The sequence below is a fragment of the Mercenaria mercenaria genome, chromosome 1 (assembly GCF_021730395.1).
Source record: "Mercenaria mercenaria strain notata chromosome 1, MADL_Memer_1, whole genome shotgun sequence".
Taxonomy (NCBI): Eukaryota; Metazoa; Mollusca; class Bivalvia; order Venerida; family Veneridae; genus Mercenaria; species Mercenaria mercenaria.
The window spans coordinates 24879710-24900032 of record NC_069361.1 but is presented as its reverse complement, the minus strand read 5'-3'; the positions used below and the strand labels follow the sequence as shown (position 1 = coordinate 24900032).

Genomic DNA, 20323 nt, shown 5'->3' with positions numbered 1-20323 from the left:
AAGGATATCATTAAGTCGAATTAAAGATATGAAAATAATGATGTCTTAGATTGTACTTATTAGTTATATACTTAAATGCAAGTTACATTTTAAACAAACTATATTATAATGTTTGATGAAAACTGCGGGCAAATTCCTCACAAAGGGTTAAAAAAAAGTATACGAAATTACACTCCATTCTTTTTCATCCTGTTTTTGCCGGAGTATCATTTCATTCATGTATGTGTACTAAATCGGGTGATGCTATTTTCAAGGTGTGGTTAGGATTGGGGTCCTGACACAGCAACAAATGTTATGATAGATTAATTGTTAAACTGGAGTTTGGCAATAGAGCGCTACGTCACAATACAGGTAAAGCGAGGTAAATCCTCTACCTTTATCACGGTGTGACCTCTCGGGTTATCTTCTCGGAAGAAGCTGGCAGCGGAAAGAATGCTGTGCCGCGAATAGTACCAGTTAGTCTGGCTTCCGACAAGATAATCTTTTCTTTAAGAAAAAATAATTCTTCTTCATCAGTCTTGGCTGGGTATGTTTTGAGAAGAAAAGAGACACATTTATACAAAATTTGAATAGCCTCAGGATTTATCTCTGATGAACAAAACAAACGGTCTGAACATAGACTCAACCTCCGCGCAGGAATATTGTCAATCATCAACAATCTACTGTACCGATAAGGGGAGGTAACACTGTCTTGGAGTTTGGTGGTGGCAGTGTCTACTGTACCGATAAGGGGAAGTAACACTGTGTTGGAGTCCTTGACACAGACTAAGTGCCGGTGTCCAATCAGATTTTGCGATGACGTCATAAGCATCATCTGAGTGAAAAGGTGCATAACAAACAACAGATTGACTGGTTATTGTTTATTTCAATCCCTGTCAGAATCAACCGGAAAGAAAAGACTGTGTGTTGGATATACTGAAACTGTACGAAGTATTACCCATGTACGAAATCTGCAGAATCGACACTGTAGTATGTAGATCTAGTATACATAATTTGTTGATGTTACTTCCTATAGCAGACGCTCGTAGAAACATACTTGTGACAATTTGTATTGTGTTATGTCGGATTGATTATTCTTAATTGGTCACTGACCTTCTGGAAGAAATGAATAGAACTTGTCAAAAATTTGTTAAAAACTTGTCTTTTTTTAAATGTGGCGAATAGGATCCTATTTTGTCATAGCTGTGAAGAATAAATCAACGTTACAAAATGTTGCAGTATCAGACACCACAGAAAATACACTCTGTGGACCGATATGCTAAACTACACAGAATAGGTAACATCAAACGGTATTTAAACATTGACGTCACAAAGTCCCTTGTCCCTTACGGATAGACAGACTACTGTTTTGTCTTGTTTTCCAAACAGCACACTCTGTCCAGAACACGGCAGCTCGCGTTATCACTAACACGTCCTGTCACAGCACTTAGGGAGCTCCATTGGTAACAATAAAATACAGAGTGCCGAACAAGGTTTTGATCCACGCCTTAAGGCTTTAAATGATATGTGCCCTTCCTATATAAGGAATATGGTACAAGAGTACGTATAGGCCGGTAAGAGCCCTAAAATTTCAAGACATGTTGTCATTGGTTGTGCCGAAGACACATCCCGTGATGAATGGCTGTCGGAGCTTTTCCTTCACTGATCCAAAGCTTTGAAACTCTCTTTCTTTGAAGACTAGGGTAATTAAATGTATTTTGTAAAACACCTTTGAACGTGTAGATGTACATGAAAAGAGTTTATGCTAATAATAATATTTATAGCAATAATAATGATAATTGTAATGACTTGCCAACCGTTATTAATGATGAGATCAAAGTTACTGTGACACAGAACACTAGGCATGCTAAACGTTGATTCATTAAAGATATTACAGCAGGTAGAATAATTAAATATACAGGTGTATATCGGTTCTGAAAAACGCTACAGTATTAAAGTAGGAAAATTGACAGAAGACAAGATCAACAAAATATCTATGCAAAAAAATAACATGGCAAGATAAAACGAATGAAAATTATGAAATCAGTGATGCAAAGAGCAAGAATTCTTTGCCAAAATGGAAAATAAAGACAGCAATTTGCTTAAACATGCAAACAGTATAGTACATGTATAACGCAATACAGAGTAATCTCACATCTGGTTACGTTGTCGTAGAAAATGAAAGAAAAAGTTAATGTCAGAGCTTGGATGAAGTACAGAGTGCATATTGGAATGCTATGACCGTGAACTTTCGTCCGATTAGTGCATATTTTATAGGATGTTACGTAAGATTTTTGTGTTCCTGTCCGGTCTAGACATTACAATGATATCGCAGTATTTGCCACCATACAATTAAACAGCGAATAATTTTGAATCAGGCGATGGAAAAGGCTCGTGTGATGCACTTAGCGTGTCGGCCAAACAACAAAAAGAAGCCCCAGAAGCCGTACAATAACAAGGATGCGACTGACTCTTTTTCTCTGTCCACATCTTAGCAAATGTATGAAGTAAGATTGAATATCTTTACATTCGCAAAAGTGTATACTGCCGCCGAGGAACTTATAAGGAAGAGGAATGTTCTAGCAGTACCAGAGTCTGTGAAGGCTCATGTTCTATTATTGTTTCTGTAATGAATCGTATCTTTTAATCGCTCTCAATGCGCAGCAACAACTGGAAACAGTTTACTTAATAAGCAGCGTTCACTGAGCAATGAACAACATCAGGTTAAATTCAATTTGTAACATTTTTGTATTATTACACATAAGTGATAAATCGTTTTAATCAAGTGGTAGATTCTATTTATTACATGTTAGTAACTCCACTTGACCACCTCGGTAGCCTAGTGGTAGAGCGTCCGCTTTGAGAGCGGGAGGTCGTAGGTTCGATCCCTGGCCGCGTCATACCAAAGACGTTAAAAATGGTACATTTGTACTAGCAGCTTCCTCGCTTGGCGCTCAGCATTAAGAGGGTAGTGCTAGGACTGGTCAGCCCGGTGTCAGTATAATGTGACGTGTGATATCATGCCACATGTCTACGGCGTGATATTCCAGTGAGGCAGCAATTTTATAAGTTGGGCATTGTCATCTTTATATGACTGAAAAATTGTTGAAAAAGACGTTAAACCCGAACACACACACAGTGAGTACATATGTACTCCACTTTAATAATTACCAGAAGTCAATATTAATTTAAAGCGGCATGCCTCCAGGTTTGGCTAAAATAATCTTTCTTTCAAATTGAAGTTTGATCATAGTATGAACATTAGAATATGAATTTTTGTTTCTGACATATTTTAAAAGTTCCAGATCAAGAAAAAAAAGATGACCGCGTCGGGAATCGAACCCCGGACCGCCGCTGCAATAAAGACATTTTCCCGTCGTCGTAACCAATAGGGCTATAGCTGAAGTAGTGGATAATGACTTCAAAAATAGATATTTATAATCGAGACAGTTTACCTGGAGTAAAAGCATGACAAACGCTTTTCAATTTTTATCTTAAAAAGTAATATGAATTAAGGCACTGCCTAGCATGGGGATTTATCTTTTATATATCTACTTTTTACGAAGAAATATTCAACACTCAAAAGAAAGTGAAACTTCGCTCTAAACAGTGAAGTTTACATTTAGTGTCATCATACCTCTTACAGCGAATATCATACTTCGCAAAATTTATGGGAAGCTGTGACGGTAACGTCATTCACCGCGTTCTCGCACTGGCTTTAGGATTTTTTGTTTGCACTTCACGCAGAAACTTGATGGCCTTTACACTTCCTAACTGTTTTAAAAGTGTTTTTTAGTTGCATGTACAGTTTTCATTACGAAAAAAAATCATGTTGGCGGTTTACGAATTTCTGTGACTGATTCGGGGTGCTCGGATGTTCTTGCAGACAACCAGTCTGCGTTGTGTACATAAACCGGAACCGGAAAACATCGAAAAAATTGGCACTTTATAGACATCAAGAAACAATACCACTTATATCAAATTTCGACTAGCTTAGTGCGCCTTCCTATATCTATTCATGACGTTACGTTTTTGTACTTTGTGAAAACAAATTTTATTCAGTCTTCAAGAAAGGTGATATTTTATCAAAGTCATATATGGAATTATACATTTGGCTATAATTTGATCAGGAAGGTCCCGAACATTTTGTCATTATTTAACGACATACATCAGGGGCGTACCTGGGCATATACCGATACGCCTGTGCGTAAAGTGTGAAAAAATGCAATAAAATGTAAAGCCTAAAGGGAGTTAAGCGGCTATTTCAAGTTCTTAGTTTAACAATATCATTTGCATGAGATTTATCAAGTTCGTTTTTGAAACAGATTGATTTGTTCCTGTAATTATCTTGGAAAAGGAAAGGGTAGATTCCTTGCAAGCATATGGCCCGCCCTAAAAATAAAGACAGACGCACACTGTTGGCACCGCCCAGGAATGGGAAATGGTAACACCTTTGATATTTCCTTCATTCTAAATTATATATTGTTTACAAAGGTAAAAGCTGGTCCTACTGTAGGATAGTATTTAATTTAGGCTTTTCCCCAGGTGCTCCTCCTTGCATTATATTATCATGGGCGTCATCCGGGCAGAACCAAAGACCTTCCTTAAGCCAGCTGGATGGTTTCTTCTTATGAAGAATTCCACGCTCCGAGTGAGGCTCAAACCCACATCGGTGAGGTGCAAGTGATTCAAAGTTAGCGGCCTTAACGACTCGGCCATAGAGGCCCCTAGTAAAACATTGGTATTCAAGCATGTAAAGGGAGAACTAAAATGCTTATTTCATCAGAGGTATCAGGTACACAAGAGGGTCCTGAAGGCCCTGTATCGCTCATCTGACCCATGGACCTAAAGATCAGATCATCAAGATTAATATTCTGACAAAGTTTCATTAAGATATGGTCATACATGTGGCCTCTAGGTTTTTAACGAGCTTTAACTTTGATTTGACCTGGTGACCTAGTTTTTAACTCCACTTGACCCAGACTGGTACTTGAACTTTAGATCATTAAGATTAACATTCTGACCAAGTTTCACCTAGTTTTGAACCAACACATGACCCAGATTCAGACTTACCCTATAGGTCATCAAGATTTACATTCTGACCAAGTTTCATGAAGATACAATAATAAATGTGGCCTCTAGATTGATAACAATCTGTAACTTTGATTTGACCTGGTGACATAGTTTTTGACCCCACTTGACCAAGACTGGAACTTGCTTGACCTTTAGAACATTAAGATTAACATTCTGACTAAGTTTCATTATGATAAGGTCATAAATGTGGCCTCTAGAGAGTTAACTAGTTTTTCCTTTGATTTGACCTGGTGACCTAGTTTTTTTAATCCCATATAATCCAGATTCAAACTTGACCTAGAGGTCATCAAGCCAAACATTCTGATTAAGTTTCAAAGAGATATAGCCATGAATGTGGCCTCTAGAATGTTAACAAGCTTTTCCTTTGATTTGACCTGGTGACCTAGTTTGTGACATCAGATAATCCAATTTCAAACTCATCCAAGATTTTATTGAGGGTAACATTTTGACTAAGTTTCATTAAGATTGGGCTAAAATTTTGACCTCTAGAGTGTGAACAAGCTTTCCCGTTGATTTGACCTGGTGACCTAGTTTTTGACCTCACCTGACCCAGATTAAAACTTGATTTAAAGATCCTAAAGATTAACACTCTGACTAAGTTTCATTAAGATATGGTCATAAATGTGGCCTCTAGCTTGTAAACTAGCTTTTTCTTTGATTTGACCTGATGACCTAGTTTTAGACCCCACACGATCCAGGTTCGAACTTAACCTTAATATCACCAAGGTTAACTTTCTGACCAAGATTCATGAAGATACATTAATAATTGTAGCCTCTAGAATGTTAACAAGTTTTTCCCTTGATATTTAGACCTGGTGACCTAGTTTTTGACCCAACTTGACCCAGATTTAATCTTAGCCTAAAGATCATCAAGATTACCATTCTGACCAAGTTTTATAGAGATACTGCCACAAAGTGTTAACAAGCTTTTTCTCTGATCTGACATTGTGACCTAGTTTTTGACCCACCTGATCCAGATTTGAACTTCTCCTATAGATCATCAAGATTAACATTCTGACCAAGTTTCATGAAGATATGGTCATAAATGTGGCCTCTAGAGTGTTAACTAGCTTTTCATTTGATTTGACCTGGTGACCTAGTTTTTTTTACCCCAGATGACCCAGATTCGAACTTAATCTAAATATCATCAAGATTTACATTCTGACCAAGTTTTAAGAAGATAAAGTCATGAATGCGGCCTCTACAGTGTTAAAAAGCTTTTCCTTTGATTTGACCTGGTGATCTAGATTTTGACCCCAGATGACCCAATATCCCAATCATCCAAGATTTTATTGAGGGCAACATTCTGAAAAAGTTTCATTAAGATTGGGCCAAAACTATGACCTCTAGAGTGTTAACAAGCTTTCCCTTTGATTTGATCTGGTGACCTAGTTTTTTACCCCAGATGACCCAATATCAAACTCGTACAAGACTTTATTAAGGGTAACATTCTGACCAAGATTCATTAAGAGTTGGCCAAAATTGTGCCCTCTAGGGTGTTAACAAGCTTTTCCTTTGATTTGACTTGGTGACCTAATTTTTGACCCCAGATGACCCAGATTCGAACTTATGTAAAGATCATCAAGATTAACATTCTGACCAAGTTTCATGAAGATACAGTCATAAATGTGGCCTCTACAGTGTTAACAAGCTTTTCCTTTGATCTAACCTGGTGACCTAATTGTTGACCCAAGATGACCAAATATCAAACTCTTCCAAGATTTTATTGAGGGTAACATTCTGACCATGTTTCATTAAGATTGGGCAAAAATTGTGGCCTCTAGAGTGTGAACAAGCTCTTCCTTTGATTTGACCTGTTGACCTAGTTTTTGACCCCAGATGACCCAATATCGAACTCTTCCAAGATTTTATTGAGAGTAACATTCTTTCCAAGATTCATTAAAATTGGGCTAAAATTGTGACCTCTAGAGTGTTAACAAACTTTTCCTTTGATTTGACCTGATGACCTAGTTTTTGACCCAAGATGACCCAGTATCAAACTCGTCCAAGATTTTATTAAGTTAACATTCTGACCACGTTTCATTAAGATTGGGCTTCACCTGGGCTAAAATTGTGACCTCTAGCGTGTTAACAGTCAAATTGTTGACGACGGACACAGGGCGATCACAAAAGCTTGAACCTGGAGCACTTCGTGCTCAGGTGAGCTAAAAAAGCTTGCGCTTAAAATAACATTTAACGTCATTTTAATCTATCAATCTACCAATCTACATCCAGATCAGGATACCGAAATACCAAAACTATTTACGCAGATTGAATTTTCGTTTGCAAAAAATAGATGTTGTTTAGATTTCCATAAAATGTTTACTTTTGCGTGAGAAAGATATATCAATGATTATCTGATGAAACCTGACGCATTCGCAATGTATGGGTAGACGCATTTATCAAAAACCTATTGTTGAAAAACGGCGTTACACCCAAAACAAACAAACAAACAAACAAAGTCAAAATGCGGATGCAGAATTCATGCATGAAATTTAAACATTACGATGATTTTAAAAACGATAACAACAAAAGCTGAAAATTTACTGACTGAATAGCAGTGCAGACCATGATCAGCCTGCACGGATGTGCAGACTAATCTTGATCTGTACTCGTCGCAAAGGAAGAGCAGATAGTTTAATGCATAATGTACTGACAATAAACGATCAAAATTTCGGACATTTTTTATGTGTCGTAAAATTGGCTCGAGTCCTTGTTAATGCTGTAATTCGCAATGTTTAAGAGCGCTGGGGTGTGCATTGACCCCGTCAATATATTACTGGGATGTGTATTCAGTAAATAGAACATATTGCATTGCCGACGGATTTTATCATGTCGGCGGAATACAGCTGAACCTGCCTCAGAGGCCATTTGTATTAAGCAGCTACTTGTCTTAAGCAGCCAGACTCCTAATTTCCAAGACTGACCTTTTGTTCTTACTTTAACGAAAGCAGCTTCATGTACACCAGAAACTACATGTTAATTTTTATTTTCCATATCTGCATTGCTTCCTTGTTTGTTTGTGTGCGTGTGTGCGTGTGTGTATTTAGGGGGAGGGGGTGTGCTTGACCTGCCAAAATATATGACAATGCAATTGTGATTTACGTCACACGCAAGTCTGGTTGGAAAATATACAATACTAATTACTTTAAGATATTAACTAAACCACCAGGGGACTGTTTGTGGGTTTCATCGTTGTTAAATAGCAACAAATCTTGACTTCTTTTAAATATGTTCTGTTAAAGTGTTTTTCGTCTATCAAAGAAGTTATCGAAAAAACGTACATTACTCAATTTCATTTTTTTTTGTCAGCATCCGGAAATACATGCGAATCGAAAACTGCAACCGTTATTTCGAGTTATATTATTGGTCATACTATCGTAAACCTTCGTCCAGTCATCGGCCTAACTCCGACTGATCTGTCCGTCGATACAACTTAGCCTGGCGCCAATATTTTGTAGTCATTTTCTGTTAAATGTGCCGGCGGGAGATTCATAGCCGCACAATAAGTGCGGGCCGAAATAATTCTTTATGGGCTAATCCTGCCTTTGACATTTGTCAGGTCAGTTACATACTTATTACCTAGTAAATAGTATACAGACGTCGGGGCGTTGAATTATTCATGTGAGGAAGCCATCCTGCTGGCTTACGGATGGTCGATGTTCTACCCAGGTGCCCGCTCGTGATGAAATAATGCACGGAGGGGCACCTGGGCTCTAGCTGGAAAGTCGCCATATGACCTATAATTGTGTCGTTTCACATATAATTGTATACTTGAATTCATACTGAAGGAATTCATATATTTGTAGTATTTGACAAGCTATGTATTATTGTACCAACTGAATACAAATAGATTTAAGACAATATTTGAATACAAGTAAAGCTAACACCATTGTAACAAATAATAATAAGACACTAATATATATATTTTTACACAACAAAGATAGGCAAAAGGTTATTCAACTTCTTTACAAGCCCATTTTCTGGTTCTACTTTAATTTCTTACTGAGCATGAGTGAAGGAGCGGTTGAAGGTTGTAAAATAACAAGAAACAAAGGAGTAAACTATAAGCCGAGCTTAATACAAATGTTTTGAAAGAAGTCCGTAGCGTCTTTTTAGAATAATATACTTAAATAAACAATTATTCCGTAAGTTTAGAACAATGACATATAATCAACTTTTTTCGTAAGTTTGAGGAAAAACATCAACACTGCCACGGTGCGAAGGTCGTCAAATTGGCAATTGGAACTGGCGTTTGAATCCACTGTAGAGCCCTCAGAATTGGAACTATCCAAACGTTTTTCTGAAAAGAGGAAGTACAAATCTAAAAAACGATTCCTTAGAAACCTTGAATGCAACCAAGCCAAGTCATAAAGACACTGTTTGATTTGGTCTAGTCACGAGCTAGAGATATAATAAAATATGCAAAGCGATACTGATTTTCCAGGATAAAAAGTAGCCATTATAGTTTTAGAGAACTGTAAGTATTCTGTGCTACCAGACTCTATCTACTCGTTGCCATTAAAAGTTTGATTATATATCATACATACCCCAAATGCTGTTCTAACATACTGGAGAAACTCGGTCGTTCCGTCCCTCAAATCCTGCTTGCTTGCCCATGCCGGATCAACAATCATCAGAAAAGGAGTTCGATTGCCATTATAATGATCAGAAAACCTGAAATATGAAACTAATAGTAATTTTAAAGTGGATTGGCTGTTATTATGCTACTGATGCAAATATATGTAAATTCATGAAATCTGTCTTTAAATATATTTATTGTTTTATGCCAAAACTCCAAGTCGGTATCACAAAGAAAAGTATACCAACAGCATAAGTCACAAAAGATTTAGCAGAAACGGGATATAATTTTCCTTTCTAAAATGAACTGGTCAAATGAAAAACCTAGAATGTTAGAAATAACATTATTTTCATTAGGTTATCTAAGGTAACAATCAATAAACTTACGCCTTAAAAAAGAGGTCAAATGCATCCTTTTTTGTTGTTATGTTTCGGCAGGCTGACGGTACAGGGCATGGCAGTTTTTCTCCACTAATATCATGCAGATCAGCAACTGGTACTTCCCATTTCCCTGAAAAAGTGATAAGTTTTCTTCAAAGGCACTCGAGAATTCGTTCTAAGGAGAAAGGCGGAAAGAGTTTAAAAACAAGTATGGAACTTTTTATTCAATATTATTTTTATGATGCTACTTGTTATTATATAAAGACATATTTACAACATACCTCTTAAACCAACAATGTTTCCTGCAATTTTTACTTAACACAAGTTATCACGTTATATCCGTTGTTTATTATTATTCCCTGAAGAAGGCATGTAGCCGAAACGTTTGAAAATTAGTAAATAGCAAACTGATGCGTGTTTGGATCTAAACTACATTATAGATTTTCAACAAATTTTCACTTTTTTAAACTGAACAGTTTTTTCTTTGTTAAAAGTTCATATACCTGGGAACCGAGAAGCCGGTTCCTTTCCGTTATCGCAACTAGCTGTTGGCATGTAGTCAAATGTATATGGCCAGGTAAGCGTGCCTGCGGTTGACAATCCAGCGTTAGAACATGACGAATCATATAACATTTTGTTTCTGCCAATACCTGTAAAATGGAGAAGAAATATATATTAATTACTGTTTACGTTGCACTCTTGACAGCAATGCCATGTAAAAAGTATCTGATAGGAAAGCAAATCTGTCGTTGCAGTGACAGTAATACGTTAAATTAACAAGTGGTGAGTTTGCCAGTAGGCGTTTTTCAGTATTGCTCTACCGTGTTCATTTAAGCCTTCGTGATGTCTTTTTCTTTGTCTGAATGTTTCTATTATGTATTGTGTGTGATTGCTTATCTTCTATACAAATACAGTTTCGTTTTTGAGACTGCGTTCATCAAACGTGGCTTTTCCTATTACAACTTTGTCAAAGTTCTTTAAATAGGTTGATGGCGTAAGTACCATTCTGCTTAATTCATTAAAACCCGGAAAATGTTACTTGCAATTTCTGTTACAAGGTCTTTTCCGTTTCAAACTAGTAAGTGAGTTACACTGTGAAATATTGTAAGAATAAATGACCAACAACCAATGGTGTGCCTTTGTGTTATGCACAACTATTTTGCAATCACATGTATCTCCGTATGCTGAAAGGGTAGATTTGTTGCTAATCAAGATTTGTACATGACTAGGTGCGCTAAAAAGGTACATCTGTAGCTAAGTAAGATGTACACGTGATTCGGTATGTTGAAAAGGTGAATTTGTATAGTTAAGAGTACACGTGACTCGATAAGTTAAAACTGCACATATACAATCACTTAAATCGACACTAATTAACTTTCTGTTTCTTTCCTTAACGGCGTATCTCTTGTTAACATGACGACCTACAAAAAGGCAAAATATTGAAATATTTTATACCAATTAACTCGTAATCTCCTCCCGGCGCTAGTTCCGGTGCCCTTACTCCTTTCACATCTTTCAAATCAATTCCATACCCAATCAGCTGAGATCTCACCTCTGTAAATAAGCAAAATGTAATGGGAAACGTAAGTGAAAAGAGTGAAAGAATTATATTAAGTATACCACTAAGATGTTAGTAACATAACAAAAAACATCACATTTACTTTTAATTATAAAACGATATTCTCTATCAGGCAATGACAATTTCTTTTGTGTTTTTAAGATACTGCAATGCAACACAGGTAACAGGTACTATTAGAATTCTGTTCTTTATACAAAGAACGTCTTCCAAAAGAATTAATCCTTTTAATATTAAGTGCAAGCTCTTACTTTTTATCATATATATCCATCCATCAGATGTAGACGGGGCTTTCCCATCGACTGATGTAATCCCTATTTCGTGACCCTCATCACTCAGCGCCTTGACGATCTCGTAATCAGTACCGGAATCTTCTATAAAGAATGTTCCCCTTGCTGGACAATTGTTTGGATTCGTCACGCCAGAAAATATAGGCTTGTAGGATTTGATATTCTCCGCATTTATTGTACCTTCAAATGATACCATCACAATCTGCGGCGTTTCAGATATCTGTGGAAGTACAAAAGTCAAACTAGCTGATGTGAAAAATACAAAAGTCAAACAAGTCGATACATGTAGGCAGTAAATCTTTTTTCACGAGTTCATGGTAAAAGCAAGACTGTTCATGGCTTTGAATGATGTATCTGAATGGACTAATCTCAAACAAAAAGGATAGAAATAAGTTTTTATGACAATCAAAAAGTGATTATTCAACGAAACAAAAAAAGAGACAGGAATTCCTGTTTTTCATTCTGTTGTAAAGTAAACCTGTGACGTCAATCGACCAAACATGCAATTCGTTCATTTACTTCCTCAAACAGTAACGAATGCACTCATTCTTAAGGTTTAAAACACATAATGTACTGACCGTAAGACCACCTGGAGGTGAGCGATCGTTGTAACAGCGGCAGTTTGGTATGAAGCATGTTTTTGGATCACACTGCTGTACACTGAGTCCGATAAGCGCCGACAATAACAGACACAAAAGCTGCATCATGGAATGTCTGAATTGCTAAATGGAATATTGGATGTTAGGTTTGTGACACCATTTCATGAACAGACTCAATCAAACCGCGTCTGGCTACTATATCACTTGGTTTCCAAAGGATCTTGTTACATAATAGTTATTGTATGTTGTATTGTAAATAGGCATTTGAGTCTCATTTCTTAAATATGACACATACGTATGTAATGAAGTTGATACAAAACAAACATGAAAAACGGAAGCACGCACAGACCTGTTATCTATTTTCATGAACAAAGTTGTAGAAAACATGGTAACTTTGAAGCATATATTCTGACTGCAAAATATCCATACCAAGCGCGTAGCTAGGGCATTTTTAATAGTACGCGCAGACGTAATGGGGAGGGGGTCGGTGTATCCTCCTCTTGATTATTTATCAATGTGAGAAGAGCAAATGGTGCATTTTAGCGTGTATTTGAAGCAAAAACATAGCTCGAAAATTGTTTATATAAAATGTTTTATTTTACTAGGTATGTGCGTAATATTGCACGTACAATCTGTGGTTTAGAAATCCATGTTATATATTATGTGCAAGTATTAATTCAAAACAAATGGTTAGTGGTGGCACACTTTGAAAATATCATTATGACTGGATATATCATTCAAGATTTATGTCTGCATGTAAATATATGTTAGCTGTTACAAGGAATTTGCCATAACTCAAAAATGAATACTAGACTAGTCAACAAAAACATGCTAAGTTTCATGATACTGATACAAATGTAATGTAGCGGTTTTCGTATCAGGTGGCCTCAGTAGCTCAATTGGTAGAGCGTTGGCACGGTAAGCTGAAGGTCCGAGGTTCGAATCCCGATCGAGGCTGCACATTTTTCCTGAGACTGTTACAGTACCAAATCTGAAACTGATACATATGAACCTTGCATAGGGAAAGCATTCCGATATAACGACGTCTTCATTACATCAACGATATGCGAAGCGCGAGATAACGATGGCGAATGACGAGATCGCGAAACTTTAGCAATTTCATGCTTTGCATCGTGATTTCGCGCATGTTAAAATCTCAATTTCACGCTTCGTCATCGTGATCTCGCGCTTTGCCATCATGATCTCACGCTTTGCCATCATGATTCTGCGCTTCGCGTATCGCCTGCTCATGATGAAGAAGCGCGAGATCACTATGGCGAAGTGCGAAAAAATGAAAATTTCAGGCTTTAACATTAGCATTGGGTAGACATTTTAACAACAATATTGAATCATAAAAAATGGTAAAAACATACCGTGGTTGTTGATATATCTCAACGACACATAAAACCAAGTGTTACTCTGAAATCTTGATTGGACATTTTTTTAGAATGTTGTTTAAGGTCTTCTCTTCATAATACATATAATCTAGTTACCTATAAGGCCATTGAAAAAACTGTAATCACCAATTATAAAGAAAGAATATATTTATCTCACTGTGAATTGGTTGTCAGATTACTTGTACCGGTGTCAAACCTTGGCAATACGCGCAGGATTTAACTAGGTGTAATTATTTGATTTCTATAATATTTTATTTTCTACAACATTGATAATTTCATACATTTAAGTACAATTTTAAGATATATCTATGATATCTGAAAATTACATAATAATTATTATGCGTGACAAATTACGTCTGCAATGTTATACAAATTGTCCTACTAAGTATTCAAAAGCTTTTAGCCTTGAAATGATTCTTTGTAATAGATACAGTACGAGTTTTTCTTCGAAAGGGTCTTCTTACAGACGTAAGAAGCCGTTCTGCTAGGACGAACACCAATATTGTCCGAGGCGAAGCCGAGGATAAAATTGGTGTTCGTCCTAGCGAAACGGTTTCTTACGACTGTAAGAGGACACTTTTGAAGAAAAACGAGTAACTGTATCTGACTTATACGAAGATAAATGCACTGAATATATTTATTAATAAATGAATGAATAAATAAATAGACATAATTTTTTTTTTCGAAATATAAACATTGAATTATTGTCGTGTGCCTTTTTAAATACATTGTATCGGCTAGTGGTATAACACGAAATTTCCGTTCATTCAAATTTCAAATGGTTGGCAGTTCATCACTACCTTATATACAAGTTGTTAAAATGGCAAACGCTTTTTTTGACGAGGAAACAATCAGGTATATACTGAGCCTGTCGATGCAAGCAGGTTTGACTTTGAAACAGACTTCATACTAAGTCAGTTTAATCTAGATAACGTTTTGGACATGGAGGTTAAGTCTGGGAATTATGTTTCCCCTACCCACTGGGGAGACTTATTGTTTTTGCTCTGTCCGTCCGTCCCTTCTTCCGTCCGTCCGTCACATATCATTTCCAATCAATAACTGGAGAACAATTTAACCTAGAACCTTCAGACTTCATAGGATGGCAGGACTTATCGAGTAGATGACCCCTATTGATTTTGGTGTCACTCCATCAAGGGTCAATGTCACAGGGGCCTTAACATGGAAAATATTTCAGATAACTTGAGAACAACTTAACCTAGAATGTTGAAACTTCATAAAATGATTGGCCATGCATAGTAGATGATCCCTACTGATTTTCGGATTACTCTAATAAAGGTCAAGGTCACAGAGGCCTGAACATGGAAAACATTTCCGATCAATAACTTGAGAACCACTTGACCCAGAATGTTGAAACTTCATAGGATGATTTGACATGGAGAGTAGATGACCCCTATTGCTTCTTTGTCAGCAAATCTGTTGTTTTTCGGAACTTTAAAGACATGGATGAATCTGAGTTTGCTAAGGATCTCGCAGATATGTCCATTTGTAGCGAATCCGTCGATCAGTACGTAGAGCAATTTGAAGATGAAATTAATATACTTCTTGATAAACATGCTCCGAAAAAAGAAAAAATGCAAATTTATAGAGCTCCAAAACCCTGGTTCACTGAGGATATTCATTCCATGAAACGACTGGTCCGTAGATCTGAGAAATTGTGTGGACAATATCTCCGCCAACCCAAGGACTATGAAACTTTCAAAGCAGACCTAAATAACTATCACTATGCTCTAAAACGAGAAAATGAGTTAACTATAAGCCAGAAAGTACTCGAGTCCAAGGGAGACTCAAAGAAACTTTACCGCTTTGTAAAAGACTTAGCTGGAAGCAAGTCTGAGAACCCCACGCCAACTGTGGAGGACGGTAGTAACTTAGCTGATAAGCTTGCTATTATTTTATGGATAAAATACAGAAAATACGAGAGTCTTTGAAAGATTTTGAAAACTTCAGTCCGGCTGTGAAAAATGTGCCAACTTTTGAAAACTTTGAAGAACTCACAAATGAGGAAGTTAGAAAACTTATCAATCAATTACAAACAAAATCATCAGAACTTGACATTCTCCCTACGAATGTTTTAAAGTCATTCCATAATGAGCTGTTGCCTTCAATCAATAGGCTTGTGAATCTTTCCTTGACACAAGGAGTGTTTCCGATAAAATGGAAACAGGCGACTGTCAGACCACTTTTGAAAAAGTCTGGCCTTGAACTGAAATTTGCCAATTATCGCCCTGTCAGCAACTTGTCATTCTTATCAAAATTAATTGAAAAAGCAGCACTTTATAGACTAAATCATCATGTCAATAAGCATAACCTCCTCCCAAAGAACCAGTCTGCTTATAGACAGTTTCACTCGTGTGAGTCTGCTTTGCTCCAACTTGTGAACGATTTGCTCGATTGGATGGAACATCAGGAGGTAACAGCTTTAATAGCTATAGACCTTAGTGCGACATTTGATACCGTTGATCATGACATCCTAGTCGACGTACTGAAAAATCAATATGGTGTTTGTGGTTCAGCACTGGAATGGGTGGATTCGTACCTACGACCTCGTAGCTGTAGTGTGAAGGTTGATAAAACATCATCATCTCAGCGTGATCTAACATGTAGTGTTCCGCAAGGAAGTTGTTTGGGCCCCTGGCTCTATTTGACCTATGCCGGGACGCTCTTTGACATTGTACCCCCATCTATTTCCGTGTTTGGATTTGCAGATGACCATACTGCGAACGTTCGTTTTCAGCCAACAATCATCGCAGAAAAGACTGCAATTCAAGACCTTCAAAATTGTGCTACTGTTATTAATGATTGGATGAACAGTAACAAACTAAAAATGAACACATCTAAAACAGAATTTATAATGTTTGGTAGTCGTCAACAGTTGAATAAGTGTTCCACCACAGACATTAAAATATGCAGTGATAAAATCAAAGTGCAGAGTTGTATTAGATACTTAGGCGCTTTTCTAGATGACGCACTTAATTTCAAGGAGCATATAAAAAGGAAATGTAAAACTGCAATGTTGAATTATTTCAAGATCAAAAGTATCCGTAAATACCTAACCAAAGAGGCCACTGAAATATTGGTTTTGTCATTAGTAATTTCTCACTTGGATTACTGTAATGTTATTCTTTATGGTGTTGCTAATTGTGAAGTAGGTAAATTACAACGTATTCAGAATATGTGCGCCAAACTTGTTCTCAACCGTAAGATGCGTGATAGTTCAAAACAGGCATTATATGACTTGCACTGGCTACCTGTGAAGGCAAGAATCAATTTTAAGATCCTTACTTATATGTACAACTGCTTTGTTGGTAATGCTCCTCAATATCTAATAGAACTTTTGTCTAGTAAATTTTCAAAACGTACACTACGTTCGTCAGAATCATCAGTAGGATGCTACGTTGTCCCTTATAACAACAAAAAAACATTCAGTGATAGAAGCTTCAGTACGGCTGGACCAAAACTTTGGAACGAACTGCCATTAAATCTCAGACAAAGTGAATCAGTTAAAATCTTCAAAAAGCAGTTGAAAACTCACTTCTTCAAAGACTACTATTCATTGTTCTAAAATTCATACTGCAGCAATTACATTGAAGCAAATCAAGACTTTGTGTTAATACTGATGAATTGTTTTTACTGTTTTTAATGCATGAGTGTACAACGCCATTGAAAATGCTTTGTGTGTTGAAATAAGCGTTTAAGAAAATTCTCAAGTTTCAAGTTTTCAAATTGCTTTTGGGGTCACTCTATCGCGCTTCGCCATCGTACAAACGTGCCTTCGCGTTCATAGGGAGCAGCGCTGGCCCTAACGGAACACCGTAGTTTTCACATTGCGTGGCCCACTTGATTTTTAATTTGATTGTGAATTGCCTCATGTGTTGCGGATATTCTCTGCTGTCTGTCTGCGGTATGAAGCTATCATTGCCCCTTTGTTTACAATCAACATATCATTTTATGTAGAAACTCTGGTTTCCCCATTTCTCATTAGATCTATCTCTACGTTTTTCAAGTTCGATGGTATTTTTCGTTAGATGACAAGTGGAAATTAATAATTCTTTCTTGTGTTGTTTAAAAGGCTTTTCAATTCTAAAATATTTATACCTTTAAAGCCCTGCTCCGCAGCTATTCAAATTCTATTGTGTGTATGCAACCCATGATTACAACAGGCAACAGTTAACGGCCACGCGCCACACTTAAGCACGCAAAACCACAGGCATTTTATATAGAATTTTATATAAAATAGACTCTATTTTGACAGGCGTCACTGTTCATAGTCAGGATTTTCATGCTTTTTCAGTGACAATTTAAGGTTAAAAGGTAGGACTGGAGCAGGTCTTTAACAGAAGATAGCCAAAATCTAATCACCTTGAAAAAAGACATTCTTTGCGTTAGGCATAGTTTATGACTTCGTTCACGAATTTCACGCGCAGGTAGTTAATTGATAGGGTGCGTTCATACAAGACAGTTCTATTTATAAAGTGTCCGCTTTAAAGACACTTTTTCAATAGCTCTGCTGGGGGTATAGTTGTATAAGCCGATTTCTCAACCAACAGTTTATCAATTTTTGACATGGTATTATAATTTTATTATAGAAATTTGACTCTTTAAACCGTTGGCATAGACGGCGTATGAATGTAATATTTCACATGGTCAGGATTATTACAAATTAAGAAATCAAATAGTAGGATAATGACTGTACCTGAATTGTTATAAAACTACAAAGACAATTATTGGCAGATTTCAATGCACGTTAAATCAACTAATAATATAAACCAGTTTGCTATTACTTCAGTTTACTATACTTTAAACAAAATATGAAGTAAGCAATGATTGCGTATGAAGCATTCTTGCATACCAGACGGGGGTTTCCGGTATTTTACCGGTGCTGGAAAAATCCATCTTACACACTCTCGTAAATGACGTATTGCGAACTACATATATGCAGAAGATTTATGCAATGATTTATATTTTATTATTAAAAAACGGAATAAAAATCCCATACCTTGACATTTTCTCTTTGTTCCTGATAGCATATTTCTCGACTCAAAAAACGTTATTTTATCAAAAATTCATAACGTTACGCTGCATCTGATAAAACAAAACCGGAACTAAACATTGTTATTTGTCTTTTAAACGTCATGACTGTTTACTCACGTTGGTTCCCGCGCTTTGTTTAAATACGCTGCTATAAGAAACAGTTCTAAAAAGAAAGCTGTTCGATTGATTTTAATTTTATTATTATTTCTTGAAAATAGTATGCAAGAAAAAGATTCTGTCACAAGTTGTAGGTGTAGATTGGAATATCCGGCTCTCGGGTAACTGTTTACATGGTAACTCGGCAGGAGCCTCGTTAATTACCGCCTAAACAGTTACCCTCGAGGCCGGGAATTCCCATCTGCACCTACAACCAGTGAAAGAATCTTATAATCTCAGCTGCATGGTATAGACTTCTTGTTCCAACCAAATAAATTAAATTAGACAGTTTAATTGTGAGTGCTTTACAGATTTTCACTACGCAGCTGCGTATCTGCGTAAAAGCAGCTACGCGCCTGCATACATTTATCTCTTCTGTTTTGTCGTTATAATAATTAAGGTCTCTAACTTCAAATCACTTGCCCCACACCAATGTTCGAACCTCGCTCGTGATTTTGAATTTTTCATTTAAGGAAGCCAATTCAGCTGGCTTACGGAATGTCGTTGGTTCTACCCTGAGGCCGTCCGAAATGATACACGAAGGGACACCTGGGGTCTGTCTCCACCATAAAAGGCGCGAAAATTGCCATGTCCTATAATTGTGTCGATTTGACGTTAAACCAAACAAAAAACAAACTTCTTCTGTGTTACATTATGTTAATACAAAATAATTTGTATATGATGGCGACAAGTGTTTAGGAAAAATCAATTTCACTGGATTTCTTTTCGATACAATTCATTTTATGAAAACTACAAAAAAAACAAACAAAAAAACTTACCTGTAACCGAGAGCTAATTAACTCTCCGTACACCGCTGTTGTGTTTGACGATATGAAAGATCCAGGCAACAGGAAGAATAAATGATAAAATAGTTTCTTGATGTCTCATATCCGATATCAGTAAAAAACAAAATTGTGTTCTGTTTGCAATAACGTGGAGATATAAATTTCATCGGTTAAAATAGTTATATAAACTCAAACAACTCATTTGCATATTAAGGAGGTAGTATACCTTGTTACCAGGGTAAATTCAAATTAGATGATCCACGGCAATTTATTGTATTTCGCGTAAGTTAATGTTTTAGCTGCTACAGTCTCAAGTTTGTTTATCTCTGTCCCTTTGAATACAAGTGTTATCCAGGTTTTAAGTACATGACCCTCCAAAGGTATTTTATATTGAAAGAAGAAGAAAAATACGAATATTCTAGCATAAAACTGC

At 36.6% G+C, this 20323-nt stretch overlaps 1 protein-coding gene across 1 annotated transcript; it reads right to left on the bottom strand.

Annotated features, from left to right (window-relative positions):
• Window positions 1-8978: 8978 nt before the first annotated feature.
• LOC123543634 (chitin deacetylase 7-like) lies at window positions 8979-20047 on the bottom strand. The gene is made up of 8 exons (XM_045329706.2): window positions 19885-20047; window positions 12480-12623; window positions 11863-12121; window positions 11491-11589; window positions 10539-10685; window positions 10042-10165; window positions 9624-9750; window positions 8979-9376 (listed from the first exon to the last, which is right to left on the bottom strand). Exons 2-8 carry the CDS (start codon window positions 12606-12608, stop codon window positions 9278-9280), a joined length of 984 nt encoding a protein of 327 aa, XP_045185641.2. The 5' UTR covers window positions 12609-12623; window positions 19885-20047; the 3' UTR covers window positions 8979-9277.
• Between the last annotated feature and the right edge of the window lie 276 nt (window positions 20048-20323).

What these genes read in the sequence shown, in the direction of transcription:
- LOC123543634 (XM_045329706.2), bottom strand. Translation starts at nt 12,608, where the DNA reads ATGATGCAGCTTTTGTGTCTGTTATTGTCGGCGCTTATCGGACTCAGT. An exon ending in AGGAGATTACGAGTTAATTG is followed by an intron (nt 10,686 to 11,490) that starts GTATAAAATATT and finishes TCCATTTTACAG; the next exon opens with GTATTGGCAGAAACAAAATG. An exon ending in ACCGGCTTCTCGGTTCCCAG is followed by an intron (nt 10,166 to 10,538) that starts GTATATGAACTT and finishes TCACTTTTTCAG; the next exon opens with GGAAATGGGAAGTACCAGTT.